Source organism: Salminus brasiliensis, chromosome 21 (assembly GCF_030463535.1).
Source record: "Salminus brasiliensis chromosome 21, fSalBra1.hap2, whole genome shotgun sequence".
Lineage (NCBI taxonomy): Eukaryota > Metazoa > Chordata > Actinopteri > Characiformes > Bryconidae > Salminus > Salminus brasiliensis.
In genome coordinates, this window is record NC_132898.1 from 10,401,207 (window position 1) to 10,425,759 (window position 24,553).

Genomic DNA, 24,553 nt, shown 5'->3' on the forward strand with positions numbered 1-24,553 from the left:
CACTCTCTGCTTAACATCAACGGCTCCTCTGTGGAGATCATTAAGAGCACCAAGTTCCTTGGTGTCCACCTAGCGGAGAACCTCACCTGGTCCCTGAACACCAGCTCTACAGCCAAGAAAGCCCAGCAGCTTCTCTACTTCCTCCGGAAGCTGAGAAAGGCCCGTCTCCCTCCACCCATCCTCACCCTCTTCTATAGGGGGACCATAGAGAGCATCCTAAGCAGCTGCATCACTGCCTGGTTTGGGACCTGCACAGCCTCTGACCGCAAGACCCTCCAACGCATTGTGAGGACAGCTGAGAGGATCATCGGAGTCTCTCTCCCCTCCGTCATGGACATTTACACCACTCGCTGCATCCGCAAAGCAACCGGCATTGTGGATGACTCCACCCACCCTTCACACAGACTGTTCTCCCTCCTGCCATCAGGAAGAAGGTACCGCAGCATCCGGTCCAACACGACCAGACTCTGCAACAGCTTCTTCCCCCAAGCCATCAGACTTCTCAACTCAACTCAACTTCTGAACTGATGTCTTTTCTGTTACATGCACACTCTCTCTCTCTCTCTCCAACCATTTACCCCAGATAAAATGGGAATGATTTTTGCACAAAGCATTTGCACTAATAACTTACTACCTCACTGGACTCTATTTATTACACATTGCACAATTTGCACACTACCGGCAATTATTTATTATTCTCTGTCTGTACTGCGTTGTGTTGTCTGTTCGCACTTGTTTGTTTGTGTTGCACTTGTGTTTTGTATGCACTGTCTATGTTGCACCATGGTCCTGGAGGAACGTTGTTTCGTTTCACTGTGTACTCTGTATGTAGTTGAAATGACAATAAAACCCACTTGACTTGACTTGACTTGACATGCTGGATCTTGTACAGGGCCAAGCCCCGTCCCATTACAGCTACTCAAACCACATCTTTGTGATTCTTATTCCAGCATTCCGCCCACTCATCAGACGTTCCAAATTGGACCAGAAGCACGTGGAAACCTGGCCCCCAGGAGCTATCTCTGCTCTTGAGGACTGTTTTTGAGCTCACTGATTGGAAAATGTTTAGGGAAGCAGTGTCTTCAGGTGACTCCATCAACCTGAAGAAGTGTACAGAATCAGTGACTGGCTACATCAGCAAGTGCATTGATGCTATTAACATCTCCAAACACATCACATTACACCCCAACCAGGAGAGATGAATGACTGCAGGGGTGCACATGATGCTGAAGACCCATGATAGGGCTTTCAAATCAGGGGATTAGACAGGCCTCAAAACCTCCAAGCTTTCCTGGGCCATCAGAGAGGCAAAGCAGGCATATACAAAGAAAATTCATGAACACTGTCAGGATACTGCTGACACATGTGGCAGGGCATCAACTGCCAACTACAATTCGCCTCCACATGCTTTTAATAGCGATGCCTCCACTCCAGATGCGTTAAATGACTGCTATGTTCGCTTTGAATCCCAGAACAATATGAAGGCGAGGAGGACCACACCTTTTCCCAAATACGAGGTACGTGTCTGTCCAAAGCTGATGTGCGAGTCAACCTACGAAAAGCACCAGGTTCAAATAGCATACCTGGTAGAGTGCTCAATAAATGTGCGAAACAGCTGACAGATGTTCTTATGGATTTTCAACATTTCTCTGAGCACCACAGTCATCCCTATATGCTTCAAGACCACTCCCATTATCCCTGTGCTGAAGAAGTCCCCCCATGTTCTACCTTAACAACTTCCTCTCCATTGCACTTACACCCATTATTATGAAGTGCTTCAAGGCACATCAAACACCAGCTTTCCCACTCACTTGACCCTCTACAGTTTAGGTATCATCACAACTGTTCTACAGACATTGCCATCTCCACCACACTCTACCTGGAACTCTACCTCTTGGACAATAAAGACACCTATGTCAGAATGCTGTTAGTTGTCTTCAGTTCAGCATTCAAAACCATCATACCATCTGATTGAAAAACCGAGGCTGCTGGGCCTGAACATGTCCCTTGCAACTGAGTCTTGGATTTCCTGACCTCAATCAGTCAGGACTGGCAACAGCATCTTCAGCACCACCATGCTGCCAGAAATGGTGTCTTTTGCACAAACAAAAATCCAAACTTCTCAAATGAAAACAGAAATAAACTAAAGTCTGCATGTGTCTGGGGAGCTCTCTCTACGGAAGTAGAGCAGACCAGACTGGCCTGTGACTAGATCTCTCTCCTTTACAAGAGCCTATGTTTTATCCACCTTTCCCCAGATAAAGTTTTGAATAGGTCTCCCTTGCTTAACTTTTTTGCCTTTGTCCTTTGCTGTTAAATTATTTTCTTTTGTGTTTTTCTCTGTTGTTCACAACATGTAATCACTTTTCTTATTTTCCACTCTCCTAGTTTCTTTCTAAACCCAATGTTGCCATTAGAAAACAAGCCATTACTGAGGGGAAAACACATAAATTTCTGAGGGTTGCCTTAGAGTGATCCAGCTAAAATGGTTTGTTGTCAGATGAGCTGAAAATACAGAATGAAAAATAAATTTCAAAAGCTCAACAAAACCTAACACTGCCATTTCACAATGAACACAATCCCAAATATGAACTATGGGTGTGGCAACATCATGATGTGGGAATGCTTTTCCTCAGTGGGAACTGGGCAACTTGTTAAAATTGGAGAACAGATGGATGATGAAAAATACAGGGAAATTCTACTAAGACAATGTGCCTCTGCAATTATCTGCTACAAAAGTAAATCCCAAGCAGTGAAGGCTGTTCATTAGTTATTTAGATAATTCAGGATATGTGTGTTTCAAGTCAAAATGACAAACAAATATGTATAATTAATTTATATAAGGCATATGTTATATAATAAAGATTAAAAAAACATTTATTTCTTCAGATGTGCTTAAAGAATCTTTATTAGGCCTCCTTTTTTAAGGAAACATTAATATAATCTAAGGTGAATGATCTAATTGATGCTGATGAATCTCTCTGTCCCTTTCTCGGTAGAAAGTAGAGCAGCTAATATTATTCAGAAATATAAAAGGAAGCGTTTAAATTGGCACCTTAATTGGGATGTAACAAGTGCAGTGTGAACCATTAGCTGATATGTACATCACTAGAAATAGTCCCAATCCCTTTGAAGGTTTAATTTAATTTAATTCATAGTGTCATTAGTGCATAACTGTAATTTCTGATTGCTTCGAAAAGGCTATAATTTGCATTACAATATTACGTTCAATTATATCAAAGCTGGATTTCTAACACCAGCATTATTTTGTTACAGAATTTAAAGCAAATGTTAAAAATAACAATAAGCTTCTATTAATGTAGGTGTTAAGCTGCCTGAGTCAGCCTATGAATTAAGTACTTAAAGCATACCAACATGCTGTCATATAAAAGGAGCTTTCTGTAAAAGTTCAGAGAATTGTGCCTGTGTATTCTCTTGTAGATTTGCATGATTTTGAAAGACTTAGGTTGGCCAATAATGATATCTATTATGTAGTTCTGAGTTTGGGGTGTTCTTATAATCATGATTAATCACATAAGCACAGGAACCATTTACACCTATGGGAATACATTTACTTTAGCATGTACTGCTGTATTCTAACCACACTTTTCAAAATAAAGGTGGTTCTTTAAGAGGCCTCTTCGTGGAGTAAGTCCTAGAGGGCCAGCATCCAGCTCAGTGACTGCCCCGCATAAACACAATTATTTCAACATATCTGTGAATTGCCAGAACTTACAAAGAGTTACAAGTTTGAAAGAACCGTTTATTGAAAGGATTTTTTAGAAACATAAAGTGGTTATAATATGGGATCAACTTGAATTGACAAGATATGTTTTTTTATGCAGGGTGTCACCCCTGTGTCTCTGTCTGGCCTCACCATGTGCTCACCAGGGGATCTGTTTGTTTTTGTCATTCCTAGCCCCTCCTGTTCTTTAGTGTTCCCATCTGTGTCTCTGTCCTAGCCACGCCCTTGTTACCTCCAGTTGTTCCTCGTCTGTCTGTGTCTAAGTACCCCTTTGTTTCAGCCATCCTTTTCTGGTCTTGTGCATGTTGGTTTGTGGTACTTTGGCTTGGCCTGTCTGTTTGCTTTCTCTTTGTTTCTTATTTGTGTTAGTCTCAGTAAGTTTTGTTTTAGTCCAGATAATCAAGTGACTGGGAGATGCTGGGGAAATCAGTATACATGGTATCTTGTGTTCCTTAAGTCCTTGTCACAATGTGGGCACTGCCAGTGACTGGACAGAAAAATGTTCTAGGGCAAAGTGAATGGTGCCCTGTGTAACTGTGAGGGAAAGCATAGTTTATGAGGCAGATTCTGTGACTTCTCTCTGCAGTCTGTACGTAATGAGTCATGCAGAAGACCATCATGCTGCCCTTTTGCAGAAGTTACACTGAAGGACACAGACACGACACAGAAATGCCATTCCCTCATGTAACCATAGCACTCCAACAACCAAGCTTTTCTAAAAGTACTGTTGCTGTCAACAAAAAAGTTCTAATGTCCAAAAAGGCACCTCTTACCTATGCATAGCTTTTAAAAACATACATAAAAATTGATGCAAAACTTTATGTAAAGTAGCATTTAGAGGCATTAAACACTATTAACTATTTCAGTTTAGTAGCTTTCTTTAGAATAGAGACCACACTGCATTTCATTGTTAAGATGTACACAATCTGTGAAATTAACCTTTAATAACTGTTTATTCTGTTTTAGATACTATAACATTACATAATGTGAATCTGGCAGTTGGCCTTTACATTGTGTTTTAATTTCATGACAAACAGACCAATAGAAATGTTTAAAAATTGCCTTTTTACATTGACTTCCCTTGAAAGTTACGTTTTTTTTCTTTCTCCTGTAAAGTTGTATTGGAAATACAAGGTTTTTGCATGAAAATGACTGTCTCTCTCTCTCATATAGACATAAAGACACATATGCATTTTTTTCTCACTGTCTGACATGAAATCAGAATAAACCTTTTTCTGTTTTAGGTCAATTAGGATTACCAAAATGTTCTATTCGCATAATGCCAAAATAATGAGAGGGATTTTATTTTTCAAAAGTTTAAACACATGAAAATAGTATTTGGTACCATTGCCCTTAAACTGTATGACTTTTGTAAGAATCTTGTGGAAAGATATCCAAAACGTTTGACCATAGTTGGCAGGAATTTTGGCCCATTCCTCCTGACAAAACTGGTGTAACTGAGCCAGGTTTGTAGGCCGCCTTGCTCGCACATGCCTTTTCAGTTTTGCCAATGAATTTTCAATAGGATTGAGATCAGGGCTTTGTGATGACCACTCCAAAACATTGACTTTGTTATCCTTAAGCCACTTTGTAACCAGTTTGGCAGTATGCTTTGGGTCATTGTCCATTTGGAAGACCCATTTGCGCCCAAGCTTTAACTTATTGTTCTTTCCTCATGATGCCCCTTCTGCAGCAAAACAACCCTACAACATGATGCCGCCACAGCAACTGTTTCACAGTTGGGATGGTGTTCTGAGGCTTGCAAGCTTCCCCCTTTTTCCTCCAAAAGTAACGATGGTCATTATGGCTAAACAGTTCAATTTTAGTTTTTTAGACCACAGGACATGTCTCCGAAAATTAAGGTGTGCATTTGCAAACATTAATCTGGCTTTTTTATGTTTCTTTGGAGTATTGGCTTCTTCCTGGAAGAGTGGCCTTTCAGCTCATGTCGATACAGTACTTGTTTCACTGTGGATAATGACACTCTTACCAGCTTCAGCCAGCATCTTCACAAGGTATTTTGCTTTTGATATGCACATTGGGTTGATATGCACATTTTGGACTAAAGCATGTTCATCCTAGGGACACAGAACCAGTCTCCTTCCTGAGCGGTATGATGGCTGGACATTCCCATGATGTTTGTATAATTGTTTGTACAGATGAACGAGGTACTTTCAGGCATCTGGAAATTGCACCCAAAGATGAGCCAGACTTGTGCAAGTCCACAATTCTCTTCCTGATATCTTGGCTGATTTCATTTGACTTTCCCATGATGTTACACAAATAAGCAGTGTGTTTCAGTTGTTCCTTAAAATACATTCACAGGTGTGTCTCTAATTAACTAGATGTTGCCATTAAACCATCAAAAGATCCCAAAGACATCATCATATGGGCTGTCTTTTGACTTTGAAAAAAGAAAAATTGCCCTAAAACGTTCTCCCTCTAATCTTTACCAGATGTTGGTAACAACCAATCTAATCCACACATGGAAAGTAATCAAAATGTCCTTAAATTATGTGTAATAATGAGAAATGAAACATTAACTATTGAACACATGAAGAAAGAGAGGTGCAAAAAGTCATGAAAAAACATGACACCAGCTGAAATCTATCAGTAATTAGAAAGCAGTCCTGCCACAAATTAATATCAACTGCTTCAACTGATGGCCTATTAAAAAGGTGTCTCATTAACAAGATGCCACACAAGAAACATCTCATGATGGGTAAAATCAGTAAGTTCTCTCAAGACACAATCTTATTGTTGCAAAACATACTGATGTCATTCATTACAGAAGAATTTCGAAACTATTGAAGGTTCCAGTGAGCACTGTTGGGGCCATAATCCGGAAGTGGAAACAACATAATTTCACCATAAACTGGCCACAACCAGTAGCTCCCTGCAAGATTTCAGACAGAGGAGTGAAAAGAATTGAGCTGTCCGAGAGCCAAGGACCACCTGTGCAGAGCTACAGAAAGACCAGGAATCAGCAGGTATAATTGTTTTAAAGAAAACAAGAAGTAATGCACTCGCCATGGCCTGTATGCTTGCTCACCACACAAGACTTCAAGAATGGGCCAAAATCACACCTGAGCAAAGTATGCAAATAGTTTCTCTATGCAGGAGACATTATGAAGCTGACATCACCAACAAAGACATTTGTGTGACGTAAATAAATTTCTGTAAATGTATTCAATACTTTTTCCTGTGTCATTTCTTATTACACAGCTCAAGCTCAAAACAAGCGCCAATAGCAACAGCAAAATAAGCCGCTTGGCAATGGCAGAGAAGATTTGGCAAATGTTTCATAGGTGCAACCCACATACTCAGCTCTACTGCTCATCCCACAAATGCATGTTCCTTACAAATGTGGCACCATTTTAAAGGGGAAATTAACAGGCTTTATTGCCAAGAAGCAACAAAGAAACAATCTACCAAACACAATTTTTCTTTACTTTTTGTGCTAAGTTTATATACATAGATGAGCCATAACATTAATACCACCTCTTTGTTTCTACACTGACTGTCCATTTTGCATGTCTGTATGTGCTTTTCATAGTCTGTTCCACATCTGTTTAAATAGTAATTTTAGTATTACTTTTCCCAGCTATAAAGAGGAGTATAAATTGTCTTGAAAATAACAAAGCTGTTCTGTTTCTTTGTACCTGAGTGAAGCTTAGCATGGGCTGGAGTTAACGAGATAAAGCGATTGAGAGTTTTCCAGGAACAGACACCCATCAGCCTCGGAGCAGTGCAACAGACGGCCAGGTTACAGCAAGTGTTGCCACTTGATGGATTACACATGGGATTAGCAGGCAGTAAGGGGGATGGATAGCTAGCTGTGCGTAACATGCTCCCTCTCTCAGTGATTGATCTACTTGGCCACCACTGGCTGATATTGGAATCCAATGTCTTCTCGCTATCTCCTCAACAGCTAAATAACAGATTATTCCCTGAGAAGCCAGTTCTTGAATACATAACAATGATATACAACTTTGTCAGAGTCACATGTACTACATGAATGGTCATTTACTGTATTCAAGGACACATGTAATGAAACACACATGGAGGAAAACTGATACAGCATGAGATGGAGATACTACTACAGCTTTAGAATATATTTACCATTCAATTAATCTATTCTATCTGTTCTATTGCATTAAACATGTCCCTCTTATGAAAGGAGGACGTCTTTTTAGAAAAGAGAATTTAACCCTTTACCTCTCCTGTTTAGTTGTTATTTATTAGTTGTTTTTGGCATCTCAGATGGTCTTTGCCAATTCTAAATAATGAATTATTAACACTTTATTATTAACATTATAAACACCAAAAAGGGAGCTTTAATGTTTGTTAAAACTAACTACAGCAATGCTGAAAATGTGAAGGTAAACAATATAGCTTAGACCTTATAATGTGAATGTAATTTCTGACTAATAAAAGCGTGAGTAAAAGAGTGTGGTTAAATCGGACTTATTAACAAATATCTGCTGAAGCTGACAGGTGATGGAGAAGAAAAAGTAACATCAGTAACACCTGAGGTTTAACAGTATGGATGAATGAGGGTTCACTATTTGGAAAGCAACAGGGCACCACAGTCCTTTTTTATTTATGTGCTATAACTGATTTCTAATGCATTTTACAGTGTTTCAGACTTATGTAATAACCATAATGATTTTTTGTTTTGTTTTTTCTAACCACTCAAAAGACCTGAGGTTAGTTAAAAGTGGTAGCAACCTAGGCTTAGTGTTGTCAAAAGTATTATTTAAACAAAATCAAAAGGTTAAACATAAAAACAAATAAACAGCTACAAAACCAACATGGTTAACAGCATGGTCGATGTATTGACACAAGATGGGGATAAATACAAGACAAGACAAAGGAATACTGAAACCAAGGGGGTGCTTGTACACAAGACTGGATTAGAAAAACTTGGTACACTAAGAACAAGACAGGTCTAGGGTGGAAATATGAAAGGGGACAAGAAACCAAAACCTGATATTGACTGGACTAAAGACAAATTTGGATGTTAACACTTGTTTGAGTTCTGTATCATGTGTTCTATATCATTTTCTGCATATATATATATATATATATATATATATATATACATATATATTTTCTATATCATGTCACATATATAGCTTCAGACCATAATTTTATCAATTAATTTTGCTGCCCCTGTTCTGTCATGTCTGCCTCTGTTTTGTGTTGCCATGTGCTCCAAAGCATGTCGGTTTGTGTTTATGTTGGGTTCATGGTTTGTTGACCTGGCCTGTTTGTGTGATTCTTGTATTGTTCATTTGGTAATCTTAGTGCTTGTTTGGTTTCTGTTTGTTTTATTTTATTTTCCATTATTAAAATATATCCTGTGTGTATGTCTGCCTTTGCCTTCAACCTCTACAAACTTTGACAGAAAACCAAACCTAAAATTGGATGTAGCAGGTGATACCTGGGCCAGATGTGCGATGAGGCGAACCCCCCTCCCTGGTCCGCCTGTCGGGTATGTGGGCAGGTTAAGGAGACCTCCTCTAATCGCAGGCGTAAAAGTCGGCGCAGGAGATTACTGGGGTCTGGGGTCTCTCCTTTATCAGATGATTCTTTGTTTGAGAGTGGTGAGATCACTGGGGGGTGTTGCGGATTGGTACTGTTGGCCTTGAGTCTCAGGACTGGAAAGGCGAGACTAACAGGGCCACATGTCTTGAGGATCTTCCTTCATGGGACATCATGGACTTCCTTATGACTGCGCCCCTCAAACCAGAAGAGTCTGTCCCAGCTCCAGTGTCTGCGCCCAGGCCTCCGGCTTCTGTTTCTGTCACGGCGGCCCCACCCACCTCTGTTCCAGTGGCAGTGGTGGCTCAGCGGTTAGAGCGCCGGGATATCGATAACAGGGTTGTGGGTTCGATTCCCGGGCTCGGCAAGCTGCCACTGTTGGGCCCTTGAGCAAGGCCCTTTACCCTCTCTGCTCCCCGGGCGCTGGAGTTGGCTGCCCACCGCTCTGTGTGTGTGTGTGTGTGTGTGCTCACTGCCCCTAACACGTGTGCGTGTGAGTGTGTTCACTACCAGATGGGTTAAATGCGGAGGACACATTTCGCTGTACAGTGTACAGTGACAAATACGTGCACCTTTACCTTTACCTTTTTTCCTGTCCAGGCAGTGGTATCTGCGCCTACTACCAGGCCAGCAGTGCCAGCTGCCTCTGTTCCTGTCCAGGCAGTGGCATCTGCGCCTACTACCAGGCTAGCAGTGCCAGCTGCTTCTGGTCCTGTGAAGGCGGTGCCCACCACTTCTGTTCCAGTACCTGCAGCTCCCAGGCCGTCTGCCCCAGAACTGTGCCCAGGCTGGCCCCTCGGACTGGACCTCAGCCTTTTGCCAGTCGTGGGTCTAGGTCTGTTTGTTCCTATGTCAATTCCTCAATGTTTTGGTTCCTGTTTCGCTGTACATCCCTGTGCCAGTTTCTCGTTTTGTTTCAGTCCCTGTGCCATTCACTGTTTGTTTCTGTCAATGTCTTGATTCCTGTTCCTCCTGTCCAGCCTGTTTCCATTCCAGTCCCCTGTCCATTGCCCGTTCCTTTCCAATGTCCAGTCTTGTGTACAGTCTTCTGTCCCAGTCCCCTGTCCAGTCTTCAGTTTTGCCCAGTGTCCAGTCCTGTGTCCTTGGTCCAGTCCCCATTTCAGCCTCCTTTTGAGCCTTTAATCCAGTCATGTGTCCAGTCTGTCTATGCCCGTTGTCCAGTCTTGTGTCCAATCTTGTGCTTCACTTCCTGTCCAGTCTCCAGTGTCGTGTCTTGTCAAGTCAAGTCAAGTGCATGTAACAGAAAAGACATCAGTTCAGAAGTTGAGAAGTCTGATGGCTTGGGGGAAGAAGCTTTGGCAGAGTCTGGTCGTGTTGGACCGGATGCTGTGGTACCTTCTTCCTGATGGCAGGAGGAGAACAGTCTGTGTGAAGGGTGGGTGGAGTCATCCACAATGCTGGTTGCTTTGCGGATGCAGCGGGCAGTGTAAATGTCCATGACGGAGGGGAGAGAGACTCTCAGCTGTCCTCACAATGCGTTGGAGGGTCTTGCGGTCAGAGGCTGTGCATGTCCCAAACCAGGCAGTGATGCAGCTGCTTAGGATGCTCTCTATGGTCCCTCTATAGAAGAGGGTGAGGATGGGTGGAGGGAGACGGGCCTTTCTCAGCTTCCGGAGGAAGTAGAGAAGCTGCTGGGCTTTCTTGGCTGTAGAGCTGGTGTTCAGGGACCAGGTGAGGTTCTCCGCTAGGTGGACACCAAGGAACTTGGTGCTCTTAACGATCTCCACAGAGGAGCCGTTGATGTTGAGCGGAGAGTGGTCGTGTCTTGTTTTCCTGAAGTCAACAACCATTTCCTTGGTCTTCTCTACATTCCAGTGAAGGTTGTTGAACCAGTCTGTCAGCTGCTGCACCTCCTCTCTGTATGCTGACTCATTTCCTTGGTCTTCTCTACATTCCAGTGAAGGTCGTTGAACCAGTCTGTCAGCTGCTGCACCTCCTCTCTGTATGCTGACTCGTCGCCTTTACTGATGAGACCCAGCACAGTTGTATCATCTGCAAACTTTATGATGCTGTTAGAATGGTTGGGACGATATGCAAATTGCAGGGGGTCCAATGAAGAGGGCAGTTGGGTCTTGATGTTCCTCATGACTAGCCTCTCGAAGCACTTCATGATGATGGGCGTGAGAGCAATGGGACGGTAGTCATTGAGGCAGGACATTGAGGTGGACTTCTTCGGCACAGGGACGATGGTGGTGGTCTTGAGGCACGCTGGGACAGTGGAGCTGCGCAGGGAGATGTTGAAGATGTCCGTGAGAACATCTGTCAACTGGTCTGCACACTCTCTGAGCACTCTGCCGGGGATGTTGTCTGGTCCTGCAGCTTTGGAAGGAATCACTGTCACAGGACGGTGGCATTGTCCTGTAGTTTGTGATTTCCTGGATGCCCTGCCACATGCGTCGCGTGTCACCCGTGTCCTTGAAGTGGCTGTGGATTCTCTGGGCGTGTGTGCGCTTTGCCTCTTGGATGGCTCGTGACAATTTGGCTCTTGCTTTCCTCAGGGCCGCCTTGTCACCCACTCTGAAGGCTGAGTCGCGGGTCCTCAGTAGCGCACACACCTCAGGAGTCATCCATGGCTTCTGATTTGGGCATGTGGTGATGGTCTTGGAGACAGTGACATCATCAATACACTTGCTGATGTAGCCAGTGACTGATGCTGTATACTCCTCCAAGTTAACAGAGTCACCTTCAGTTGCAGCCTCCCTGAACATGTCCTATGCAGTGAACTCAAAACAGTTCTGAAGGGCAGAGATGGCTCCTGCCGGCCAGGTTTTCACCTGCTTCTGAACTGGTCTGGAGCGTCTGATGAGAGGTGTGTATGCTGGAGTCAGCCACATAGACATTTGGTCCGAGAATGCGGGATGGGGGCGGGGCTCCGCCCGGTATGCACTGGGGATGTTTGTGTAAACAAGGTCTAGCGCGTTCGCTCCTCTCGTTGCAAAGTCCACATGTTGATGGAATTTAGGGAGGACTAACCTGAGATTTGCGTGGTTGAAATCTCCGGCGACAATGAACAGTCCGTCTGAAACCTCCTTCCATCAGCAAGGGCATTGAAGATGAAACATGGCTGGGTCTTTCAGCATGACAATGATCCCAAGCACACTGCCAGGGCAACAAAGGAGTGGCTTCGTAAGAAGCATTTCAAGGTCATGGAGTGGCCTAGCCAGTCTCCAGATCTCAACCCCATAGAAAACCTTTGGAAGGAGTTGAAAGTCTGTGTTGCCCGCCAACAGCCCCAAAACATCACTGCTCTAGAGGAGATCTGCATGGAGGAATGGGCCAACATACCAGCAACAGTGTGCCAACCTTGTGAAGACTTACAGAAAACGTTTGACCTCTGTCATTGCCAACAAAGGATATATAACAAAGTATTTAGATGAACTTTTGTTACTGACCAAATACTTATTTTCCACCATTATTTGCAAATAAATTCTTAAAAAATCAGAAAATGTGATTTTCAGATTTTTTTTTCTCATTTTATCTCATAGTTGAGGTCTACCTATGATGTCAATTACAGCTTTTTAAGTGGGAGAACTTGCACAATTGGTGACTGACTAAATACTTTTTTCCCCACTGTGATGATTGTGTATGAAAGTGTATGAGTGTGTGAGGGCAATGCGTGATTCAGTTGAAAGCAGGAGGGGTTTCCCTCATGTGAGCGAGTCTGCAACGCCAATAATAAGAATATTTTGCATTGAATGAAGTATGTCCCTGATCAAACACATCATTTAATTAAAAACAATAAAAAATTGTATGTTTTGTGTACATTTTGCCCCTACAATTCATTAGATGCTCTAAATGTTAATGTTGTTCAGAAGTTAAAGTATGAATATTTCTACATGTAATACACACTGAATTGACAACATTGGTCTTGTCAAGTGAGGTAGTTACAGGCACATTTTGGTGATTGTGTGGATGAAAATAAATACAGCAAACAGATTTGCATATGGACATTTTTGACAATTTTAACATATGGGGGGAAAGCTAAAACACCACATTTAATTTATGTATGTGTGTAATGTGATGCAGGCAAAAGTAATTAAATACATACACACATGTATATTTATAGATATATTCTATTAAATGGGATGGGATTATTTACACTTAAATCAACAACACTATACATTACTCAAAGTATAGTACTACTGTTAAAATAACAACCAGGGGTGCCCTGGTTTTGAGTAATGTATAGTTATGTAATAGAATGGAATGACAATTCAATTCAATTCAATGTGGCTGGAGCTGTTTAATTGCATGCAGAATCTGTCTGCGTGGCACATAGCTGCAGCGGCCACTCCGGGAATAATAAAAGGGGTTTATCTCTCAATACAGCGGGCTACCCAGCGTGAGTCTAGAGACTGCTGTGTATTTTGTGTTTACAAAAATATGGATGACGATCTCCACTCCGGAACATTCAGCTTGATGGCCTGCTCTGCTTCCATGCAGACAGAGATGCTGAACAGTATGGTAAAAGTCAAGGTGGGGTAGGTGTGGTAAAATCAACACTGACTGTGTAAAAATGAGACACTAGATTACAGCCACTGCCCACCGCTACTGGAATTTGTATATGTCAGAGTCACTTACTAGGACATGGTTAGGGAGGCAGGACTTTAAGGAACTCCATCAACCTGAAGGAGTATCCAGAATCAGTAACTGGCTACATCAGGGATGAGGATCTATGATATGGCTCTCAAATCTGGGGATAAGGCTGGCCTTAAACAGCTAGGGCCAAGCTTTTCCGTGCCATCAGAGAAGCAAAGTGCATGTATACAAAGAAAATCCAACACTTTCAGGATACTGCTGACACACTGGCATGTGGCAGGGCATCCAGGCCATCATCAATTATAAGTCACCTCCACATGCTTGTGATACGGATGCCTCCCTTCCAGATGAGCTGAGCAACTTCGATGCTTAGTTTGACGCCCAGAACAACATGAAGGCAAGAAAGACCATACCTCCAAATGACTAGGAACTTTGTCTGTCCACAGCTGATGTGCAGAGAACACTACAGAGAACTCTATCCCCCTGCCGGACAACAACAGGTCTGCTGTGGAAATCATCAGAAGTTATATATAACTTCTATAACTATAAGTTATATATATATATTTCCCCCTTCCATTTTTACCATGTTCAATAGAGGGACTGTGGAGAGCATCATGAACAGCTGCAAAACCGTCTGGTTTGGGAATTGCAACATCTCTGACCGCAAGACCCTACAATGACTAGTTAGGACAGCTGAGATCATCATGGTTTCTCCCCTCCATGATGGACATTTACATCACACACCATGTCCGCAAATCCACCAGCATTGTAGATTACCACCAAACAGACCCTCAAACAGACTATTCTCACTGTTGCTGTCTGGAAGAAAGTACTGGAGCATCACAGCCACCAGCTCCAGCTTCTACCCCCAAGCTGTCAGACTTCTCAAAACACAACGACTGAGCTGAGAACGCACACTCACACCCACATACGTCATACATATTTACATACACATCTCAATTGATACTCCCACCATGTGACTACACCTTTCAGGTTACTTGCTGCTAAATACTGTATATAAAAGGACCATTCTTTTCAACCTCAGTAACTGCTGTGTTTACAGACCTTATAAGCTGACTGTGCATTCCTTTGTCATATGCAAAGTTACAAACCTCTGAGTGGTGTATCTGAGTTGCGTTGTCCTGTCTGTTTACTGTGTCAAATGTCTATATGTGTATTTATTGCATTGTGATTCCATGATTCAATGTTTGCCCATTTATGGTTGCACCTTCTGTACATAGAGTTCCTAGGTTTCGTGTAATATCTTTTAATAGGACCCAAACTCTCTGGTAGCACCCCTGCATACTAATAAGGAGGTTTCAATGGCTGGTACCACTCTCAACTCTTAGTTACAACTGACCTATAAGAATTGGTTGTTTTTAAATGTAATTATATATGTGAAAAGTGTGTTTATACATTTTTACATACAAATGTAAATTTTTCCTGACAGTTTTGAAAAACACCTATAAGATTGCTTCTTTTGTGAAGAACATGTCATCAGCTCTTTCTGATTGCTGACAATACAATAATCAGTGGCTGTAACAAGATAGACTCCATGGAGAGATCCACAGACTGACCCTGTCACATGAACCTCCTCCTTTTATGCAAGCTTAGGCTTGTATGCACTCTGGCTTGCAATGCCACAAAGGAATTGTGACGAAAATGCATAAGCCATCAAGCCTCCCAGTGGGGCAAAAAGTATTTAGTCAGCCACTGATTGTGCAAGTTCTCCTACTTAGAAAGATGAGAGAGGTCTGTAATTTTCATCATAGGTACTTTTTTGTCCCACTGTAATATACCCTTTAATTCAAATTACATGTTGGCTTGGTTCTAATATTAACAACAAAAACAACACTATTATTATTATTATTATTATTATTATTAATAATAATAATAAGAAGAAGAAGAAGAAGAAAAGTAGAAGAATAATGGTTCTCAGCTTGCGCTAATAGTTCTAGAAAAAAACAAAATTTAAATCTCTTTAAATTCTACATAAGATTGTAATCTCATCCCCTTTCTGGTGTGTTAAAAACAATGCTGAGTCTGGTATTGAAGCTGGAAACTCCATTTTCCAGTATTAGGACAACACTATTAGGCTACTTTCCATGTTTTCAGCCTATGAATATTCATAGCCCATAACTAGGTTGTAGCAGTACATGTGATAAAACAGACAAACTAGTCATGTGTAGTTGTAGTTGCTTTTGCCTGAAAACAGAATATATTTACTTTTTTCATCATTATATTATTACTGCTAACCACCATGGTTGTAAGTCGTTATGTTCTGCCAGCCTTTTCATTAACCATACCAAAGACTTTATTGTACTTTAATTGTATCTCACTGTACTGTATTTTTTATATACAAGAGGAACAGTGCCCTTTAATCAATGTTTTGCCATATTTAGCAAAAATGGTTCATTTTCATTCACAATTCCTGTGTATGTTGATGTTAAATATATGACTACTTTACACACAGGCCATCTTCATTATCCAGGCCATCACAGGATGTGTCATGCTCTGAATTATACATGTGCTCTGTCCATGTTTAACCCAAAAGCAGTGCCAAGAGCACTGGATCATGTTTACACTCATTTTCCTGCTAAAAGATTCATGGTGGTGGCTTGTAGTAGACTGGAGGCCAGTGGCACATCTTAGCCCCAGAGATTTTAGTCACCAAATAAGTGACTGTAGTGGTAAAATCACACAGTGCACTGGCTCTACATGCAGCTCTGTGTGTTTCTAGAGAGAGGGCTCAAACCTGGTCTGACAAACCTAAAAGAAAACAACTAGCAGTTTAATAACAATGTGTCATACTGTGATGTGATGGGTTTGGGTGATGATTTAGGAAGGTGGTTCACAAAATACAGTATACATAACCGTACATAAACTTCCATTATTTGCAATTTACATTACTCTTGGATCTTAAGTGCAAACCTTTTGCCATATGAGAAAAAACTCTGTAAATGTAAACTTTGTAAATGTAAACTAAACTAAACCCTAAATATAAAAGCATAGTCAACTAAGTCAATAAAGACTGTAGGCAACTGAGAAACTTATTTTCTTTCATTAATAGTTTTATTTTAGTGGTCTCACTTGTTTAAAGCTCTATACTTTCAAAAGTGATAAGGCAGAATTCCTTGGTTCTATTAGTGGAACCATGGCTGACTGACAAATGACATCTTTCACTGACTGACAAAAGACAACAAAGCTGTATATTTTTAAAGTGTTTAAAACGATACAATAAATTAAGCATTTGCACAGTATCTTACACTTAATGCTGTTTAGTTGCACGCTTACATTAATGTTTTTTAAGCAAATTGACAGATTTTAAATGTAATTTTGTAATGTGATTAAGACTTCTGCTGTTTTTAAACTGAAAAATACTGTACTCTTTTAATCAATTTATTTGGTGTCTTCATCATTTAGAGGATATTTTAGACTACATTTAAATACATTGCACTTCTAGAGTCCCTGAATGTGGCAGTACTTCAGGGTTTAATGGAAAAGTACTTAATGTACCTTGTATAAAGAGAAGTGGCAGGGTTTATAATTTCTAATTGGATTTAGTTAGACACAGGATATATTTTGGCCCATCAAATGACCTCTGTACATCTTTGCTACCAAAGCAGTCACATAGTTAAGAAGCTTTTTTAATCCATTGAAACCCTGGATTCTCTGCATGTATGTATGTATGTATGAGCCATTGGGCAACGAATCACAAAAAAAAATCGCAAAAGTGAAGGTCCAAATGCAAGGGGCACATGGGAGAAAAGGCATGGCAGAAATCTTGGTATTCTATGTGTGTATTTCTATGCTAGAAATATGTGACGCAGTCTCTGTAGTTAACTAAACATTATACAACATACAACACATATTTTTGGCAAATCCTAACATTTGGAGAAGAAAGTGATCAGCATTTCATGGTGTAACATGGGGGTGAATTTATCATGGGTTGTGTTGCTGTCAGTAACATTTTGGGAACGGATTCCAAAAAATGCCAATGCAATCCCTCTAGAAAGAAAAGTGGAGACAAAATTCCAATTACAAGAACTTAAAGACTTTTAACTAGCAACAAAAGGTAACTGCAAGCTGTGATTTTGCTGAAGACGGTTATACTAAGTCCTAACTCTGTAAAGTGGCCAAAGACAGAGATTTACTAAAAATACTGTATTTAACGTTTGATTCGCTACAGAGGTTGTATGTATTACTCATTAAGAAAAAAATGACAGAATAAGACGTTTGGCCATGGGCTATTTGCCGGTTTTCACTTACAACATACAATTTCACTAACAGTGGTGATAATTGAGATAATCTAATGATCCTCATTCTCCAAATGAGCTTCCCTCTGTCATAGATGCATGGCGGTGACCACCAGGATCTTAATCCTGTGGACAAAAGCCTCTGTGCAAACCCATACACATACTCACATTGTCACATTTTTCACATTTTTACAGTCTTGGTTTCTTTAGTCTTGGTCTGCCTTGGTCTGTTTTTCTGAAATGTGGTGTAAATGGTGGTATTGGTGATCAAAACAAATCTTTAATGCAACAAATCTTTATTAACCTATACATGTTCTTTTGAAGCTACTGTTGTGAACTATATATAATAGCCTAGGAATGATAAGTGTGATCAGTTAAAAAAGTGCTAATATTATATTATTATAATAATATTTAAATTATTGTTGTAATTTAAAGTCATGTTACTGAAGATGGCAAAAAATTTTAATTAGCTGTAGCTTATGTAGCAACTTGTTGGGGTCAATATTAGGGGTCATATTAGGGTCAAGAAACTTCATGAAAAGGACAAGGGTGGATCAATCATGCTTTGGGCTTGTGTTTAAGCTAAAGATGGATGAAAAAAGTGTTACTAAGTACTGAGCATCCAGGGTGGCCAAACTTTTCCTTCTGGCCTTTTCTATGTTTTGTGTTATTTTAAAACAAAAAAATCTAATATTGATTAAAATATGAAATCTTAATTAGGCTTTATTGACAGATAAACCCTGATTTTCTGTTACCGGTATTATATTTAGATTTTTATGATCTGATGATTTTCTGGTTTTGGCTTTTTTCTGACTTAAACTTAATGGCTGTTCTGACTGGAATTTAAATTAAGTTTGGTGTCTGACTAGCACAGTTCTATGTGAAGGTTGGACTTTGACTAGCACAGTTCTATAGAACTGTGCTAGTCAAAGTCCAACCTTCAAGTTGGACCAAGTATGCATAATGTTCTTATTGCAGAACACCAGTATCATCCTAAAGCAATCAATAATAAATAAAAGCAAGCAGGGCCCATATGTGGATCCGCAATTCAATTCCTGTTTTAAAACTGCTTTACGTCCATGTTCATTTCATAGTACGCTTATAAAAATGGGACTTAAAACATTCTGGATTTATTTGTAATTTCTCTAAGGAAAGAGCTACACCTTTAAGACTTATACTATTTCTTTGTTAAGTGTCTTTTTCCAGATGTTATCATAGCAATAAAAGTGCAAATGTTGTCTAAATACTGTGGTAGGGAGAGCAGTAACACAGTCTGTTCCATAACTGGTATCAGTTTTTGAAGATTAACTGACTTCCATTGCTACAGACTAACTGTAAGTTGTTAACCAGTGACTTGTTCTTTTACAATTTACATAGTTTTCTTTGTTTCCTCAAAAACTGGACAGTTTACTGCTTACATTTTACTGGACTTAAATGTCAATAAAAAATAAATATATTTTACCCAGCAGAAAATCTGAACACCTAAATAGCAGAGACTCCATGTTTTAGTTTCTCTGATGGTGGGTACAATGACCACTGTAGTGTATGTGTGAGCTGTCACAGAAAATGTAGTGCCCAATTCCTAGCTAGGACCCAGCCTATCACTTGATGCTACAATGGTGGGAGGATGAAGGCTAGCACATGACTGCTCCAAGATCAGATATTTTTATAAATATCTGGACAGCTTGAAGGGGAATGCTTAAATGAAAATGCTGGCTAAGAATTCACTTAAGCTAACATACAGTGATGGGGAAAATTAGCATAATTAGTTTAGGGTCTTTGGGGTTATGACAACTGTAAAATAAGCATGCAAATTAGAGGTTAAAAAGCTTCAGCAGGCATCTTGCTAATGAACTGCTACAAAACTAAAGATATTTCAACCCTTGACAAACCCTCCCCCCCATGCTTTTAGAGCCAGTTCAGTCAGAAAAACCCTAAGGCAGGTCCAGTCTCCCACCTCTTGTGTGTGTGTGTGTTTAAAAAGGTCACTCTGGTCTATTCATGGCTTTGACCAGCCACAGTCCAACTTCCCTCAAGTCATAAAAAGTCAGTGATGCAGAAATAAGCAGTGAACGTGAGGTGAGGAAGCATGCTCCTAACTCAATTTGGGCAGTATGCTCTCGCTGGGCAAGTTGGCCGGTACGCCAGAGGCCTGGCCCCTGTTACGCTGCTGGTGTGTTCTTGGCTCTTTTCTCTAATGTACTTTGTTATGCCAAGCCAGAGAAGGCACTGAGTGTCCATGATAAATGCATTTGCAGTCCAGAGGCAGTATTTCTGCCAGCTCACCACAGCCAGACTGCAGGTGTGCCTTGCCACTGAACCCAAACTTTTCACTAAAGGCACTCACACAGATGCAGTCATATTATTTTTGGATTTACCTAATCCACATGCAGAATTTTAAACAGGTAAACATTATGTATTTGTTGCTGTCATGTTTATTTAAGGGGACATGTACCACTATATATTTTCATATCACATTTAAAACGTATAAAAAGACCCTATGCATCTCTATGCATTAGGCTAACTTAGTTGGGCGACCTTAATGCAAGCTGTGTATCAGTTTATACAACATACTACAAGAAAAACAGTTAATACACGTGTCCTTTGTGTTGCTTTTTCATAGGCAGCAGGTGTTTCTGGTTTGAAATGTGTTTCTCTTTACACAGATGATAAAGTTTAAAGGCCATACATTTGTGTCAAAACTGGTATTAAGGCATCACCAGACAAATGACATAGAAACATTTATACTCAAAGCAATGATTCTAAATAAAATCATGATCATGGCAACTCAAAGATGGTTCAGTTAAAGTTTCATCAGATGCATTAGGTAACACTTTTTGCATTTCTAAATATGCTACCATGGGCCATCAAAACAAAAAGAGACTGGAATTATTTTGGTTTGATTATCACTGTACAAATATCCATCTCTTTATGAAATGGTTAGCACTTTATCCGCTCTTGGGTCAGAATACACTAGGGAATAACAAACAAAGACAGCACAAGGTCATGTTCAAATGTAAACACGCTGGGAGAGGGACTCATCTGCTCATTCTCAAAGACACACAGTTGAGTTGAGTGCTGACTTGCTCATTTGATACTATAATTACCTAAACCTGACTATTTTTAATATAATATATGAATAATATATCCAATATAAAGGTGAAGGTCATATCTTATGCTCATACACATGGTCATCATTCTGCATAAGCAGCCTTTTCCTTGGCATTCTAAATGTCTGCCCTGTGAAATGACCTTGGCTTTGAGAATGTGACAGCTGGGGTGGATTTGTTTATTTATTTGTTTATTTTAATTTATGTTTTTGCAATCTGAATTTGCATTAAGGCTTGTTTAGATGGATTGTTTGAGACCATATGGAACTTTTGTTTCATAACGGAACAAGAAGGTAGGCATCATCCAACTAATCCCAGAAAACAAGTAAAAGTATTTGTATGTCATTCATTATGTGAGATCATGTGGGTCTTTTGCTGTTGAATTTAAATACTTTGATTGTGTGAACCAGAGGGACTCAAGTCACTTTCTTCATAAACTTCTACTGCCATCTTTAATTTCTGAGCCCATCCAAGTGGAAACACAATGGTAGTACGCAAACTGTTTCTCAGCAGGAGGAGGTTCTAATAAATCTCTTCATATATCAACAGAGTTATATTTTTTTCATACATTTGCACACACACAGATGGGCATAAAAGGAAGAGTCAGGTGCTGTGCATCTGTGATGGAAGTGTGACATTGACAGAGCACATTCCTATCAGAAATGATAAACGTGAGCTGAGCTACAGATAACAATACCATCCTGTATTCAGTGCAACTTGATAAGGTCCTCGTTACGCTCCCTTCTGGAACAATGCCCTTGATTGTCTGTCATTAGTCTGGAAATCCTTTCTTGTTGGGGGGATGGGACAGAAGGAGCTAAATTTAGTCCACAGGAGGGAGTCCCTTTTGTAACTGGGGTATTATAAATAGCATTGATTACAAATCTAACTGGAATGAAAAGAATAACACTAGTTTAATGATGTCTTACACTGAGATATTGTTAATAGGTAGAATGTAACCAACATAATCTCAGCAACTTACCATTTGGAAGCTTGTGACTGTTCTCTATTAGCCAAGTGAAGAGGTTAGTAAAGTTGCAATTACACACCCAAGGATTGCCTTCTAACCTCACCACACGCAGAGAAGGCAGCTGGCTCAGTGCCCCCACCTGTAGGCCAGACAGGGCATTGCGCTCCAGTTCAAGTTCTCTCAGTGAGGTCAACCCCCTGAAGGCATCCTCATTGACCATGCTCAGGTAAGGGTTGTTGCCCAAGCGCAACTTGATCAGGCTACGGGACTCGCCAAAAGTGCCTTTGGGGATTTCAGTCAGGTTGTTGCTGCCCAGATCCAGGAAGACCAGCCTGGAAGAGGTGCTAAGGGTCCCTGGCTCAATATGGGAAAGTGAGTTGTTCCTGAGGTCCAGGTACACCAAGTCACTGTACAGCACAAGGAAGTCAGAGGGTATCCGGGGGATCCAGTTGTCAGAAAGTAAGAGCCGACGAACGTCCAGTGGGATTTCGTCAGGAAGGCGAGTGAGTCCTCGGCCGCTACAGTCCACGGTGTGAGGGTCCGGGCACAGGCACGTGGCCGGACAGTTTTCCCCTTGAGTCAGCAAGGCAAATGATATGAAGGCAAGAAGAGGCTGAAGCCGGCAGACACATGGCAACATGGTCAAGAGAGTGTGAAAGGAGGGAAAAGCGGGAAGGGAAGGTGGATGAGGAAAAGGGGCTGTCAAATGGAGAGAAGGGTGTGGGTCAAAGGGCAGGAGATTAGGAGAGGGGAGGGGAAGGGGAAAGGCAGGAGGAGAAAAGAAGGAGAATCAGTGCCTGCAAAAAGGCATCCTGCTGTCCTGGCGCTGAAATTCTAAAGGATATCTCTCGCATTGAGGCAAGAGGGCAAGACGCGGACACTGGTTCTCCAAGAGATCATGTAGCAAGCAGCGTGTGGAGGGAACTGTAGATAGGCTACTGGCTTTGAAAGAGCGAGGGGAGGAGAGATAAGCTGTGGGAGGGTATGAAGGAGGGAGGGAGAGAGAGAGAGAGACGATGAGACAGAGAGAGCGACATCAAGAGGGAGAGTGAGAGAGAAAGGGGAGGGGAGATTAACAAACAGAGGTAAACATAAACTAGCAAAGCATTAAAGAAGATTTTAGGGGACGATAGCAGGTTTTGTGACTTACAATTAAAGGATTCTCGCTTGTCTTTATTTTACCCACAGTCGATTACATGCAGTGGACAAAGGAAAGCGCCTGCCTGCCTCATACAAAAGGATCCAGCTGACAGCTGCTCCAGCATGCTGATTGAAGAGTACAATTGTTGCGTCGCTCCATTTGTCTCCAATGGAGCAACCAGCGGCTGTGATCGTGACCACAGGCACTTCAGACCTGGTGTCATGAAGCTGCCATTGTCCTAACGTGAGAAAACAGGAATATTCCTTCAATTCCAAGCTGAAATGCAATAGCAAACACTTCGCTGCTTTGCTCTCTTCTCCCTTTCTCTCTGGCTCCCCTGCAAACCAAGCCTCAGCAAAGTCTTTACAGCATCGTTTTTTAGCTCTGTTGCCATGGCAAAGAAATCCGAATATCGTGTGCGTGCGGATTACAGTCCCCCATGGAGAAGTCCATCTGCATGCTGCACGCTCACACACCACTGTTTTTTCTCTCCCGTTGCCTTCCTTGCTTATTATAAAATGTACGCATCTGGCAGTCAACATGTGATGTCACTTCCTAGTAAAGAAGCCTCTTACTTAGCCGCTTACTTCTGACACTGTCCTGTAACTAAACGAAAGGAGGCGCAATAATTCTAATGGCATCCCCACTAATAATAATAATAATAATAATAATAATAACAGTAATAACACCATATTGTGCTCTGCTTCTTTTTCCTCCAGCAGGGATGTCCAGACAGGCAAATTAAAATACTGAAGTAGACCAAGGTTGAGTCAGATGAGGACAACTGCAGTAGATTGAATTGTGACGTAAATGTGTAATTGGTCATAATAGGGCAAAAACAGGCATGAGAAGAATTGCTGACAGAGGATAACATTTTTCACATTGACTGGCCTCTAGAGGACTTCATTAGAAGTTCATATGCTTCTTTCATTTCCACTTGTGAACCAATGCACGTACACCGCTGTCTGGGGGGTGATTTGTATTTATGGAAGTGGTGTAATTGGTCTTATAAGTTTGCTTGAAATGCTAAACACTGCCACTTTATCATGATGATAACAAGTTCAGAATCAGTACATAAACTTGCTGTCATGGAAACATCCTACATTGACATAACATGCCAAAAGCATGTCATGACAGATAATGCCCTGTAATATATGTCATGTGTTCCATTCTGGTAACCGTTGTGACAGTATGTTATTGTTCTGTGTATGACAGTTGTGACAT

The 24,553-nt window shown here is 41.1% G+C and overlaps 1 protein-coding gene across 1 annotated transcript in view; it reads right to left on the bottom strand.

Moving 5' to 3' along the window:
• Positions 1 to 23,832, bottom strand: part of LOC140543173 (leucine-rich repeat-containing protein 38) — a 38,985-nt gene extending 15,153 nt beyond the window's left edge. The window contains exons 1-2 of the mRNA XM_072666205.1: positions 23,339 to 23,832; positions 22,201 to 23,160 (exon numbers count right to left, since the gene is read on the bottom strand). Coding sequence (XP_072522306.1) covers positions 22,201 to 22,828 — 628 coding nt within the window. The 5' untranslated portion in view covers positions 22,829 to 23,160; positions 23,339 to 23,832. The remainder of the gene's footprint in view (positions 1 to 22,200; positions 23,161 to 23,338) is intronic.
• Positions 23,833 to 24,553: the final 721 nt, after the last annotated feature.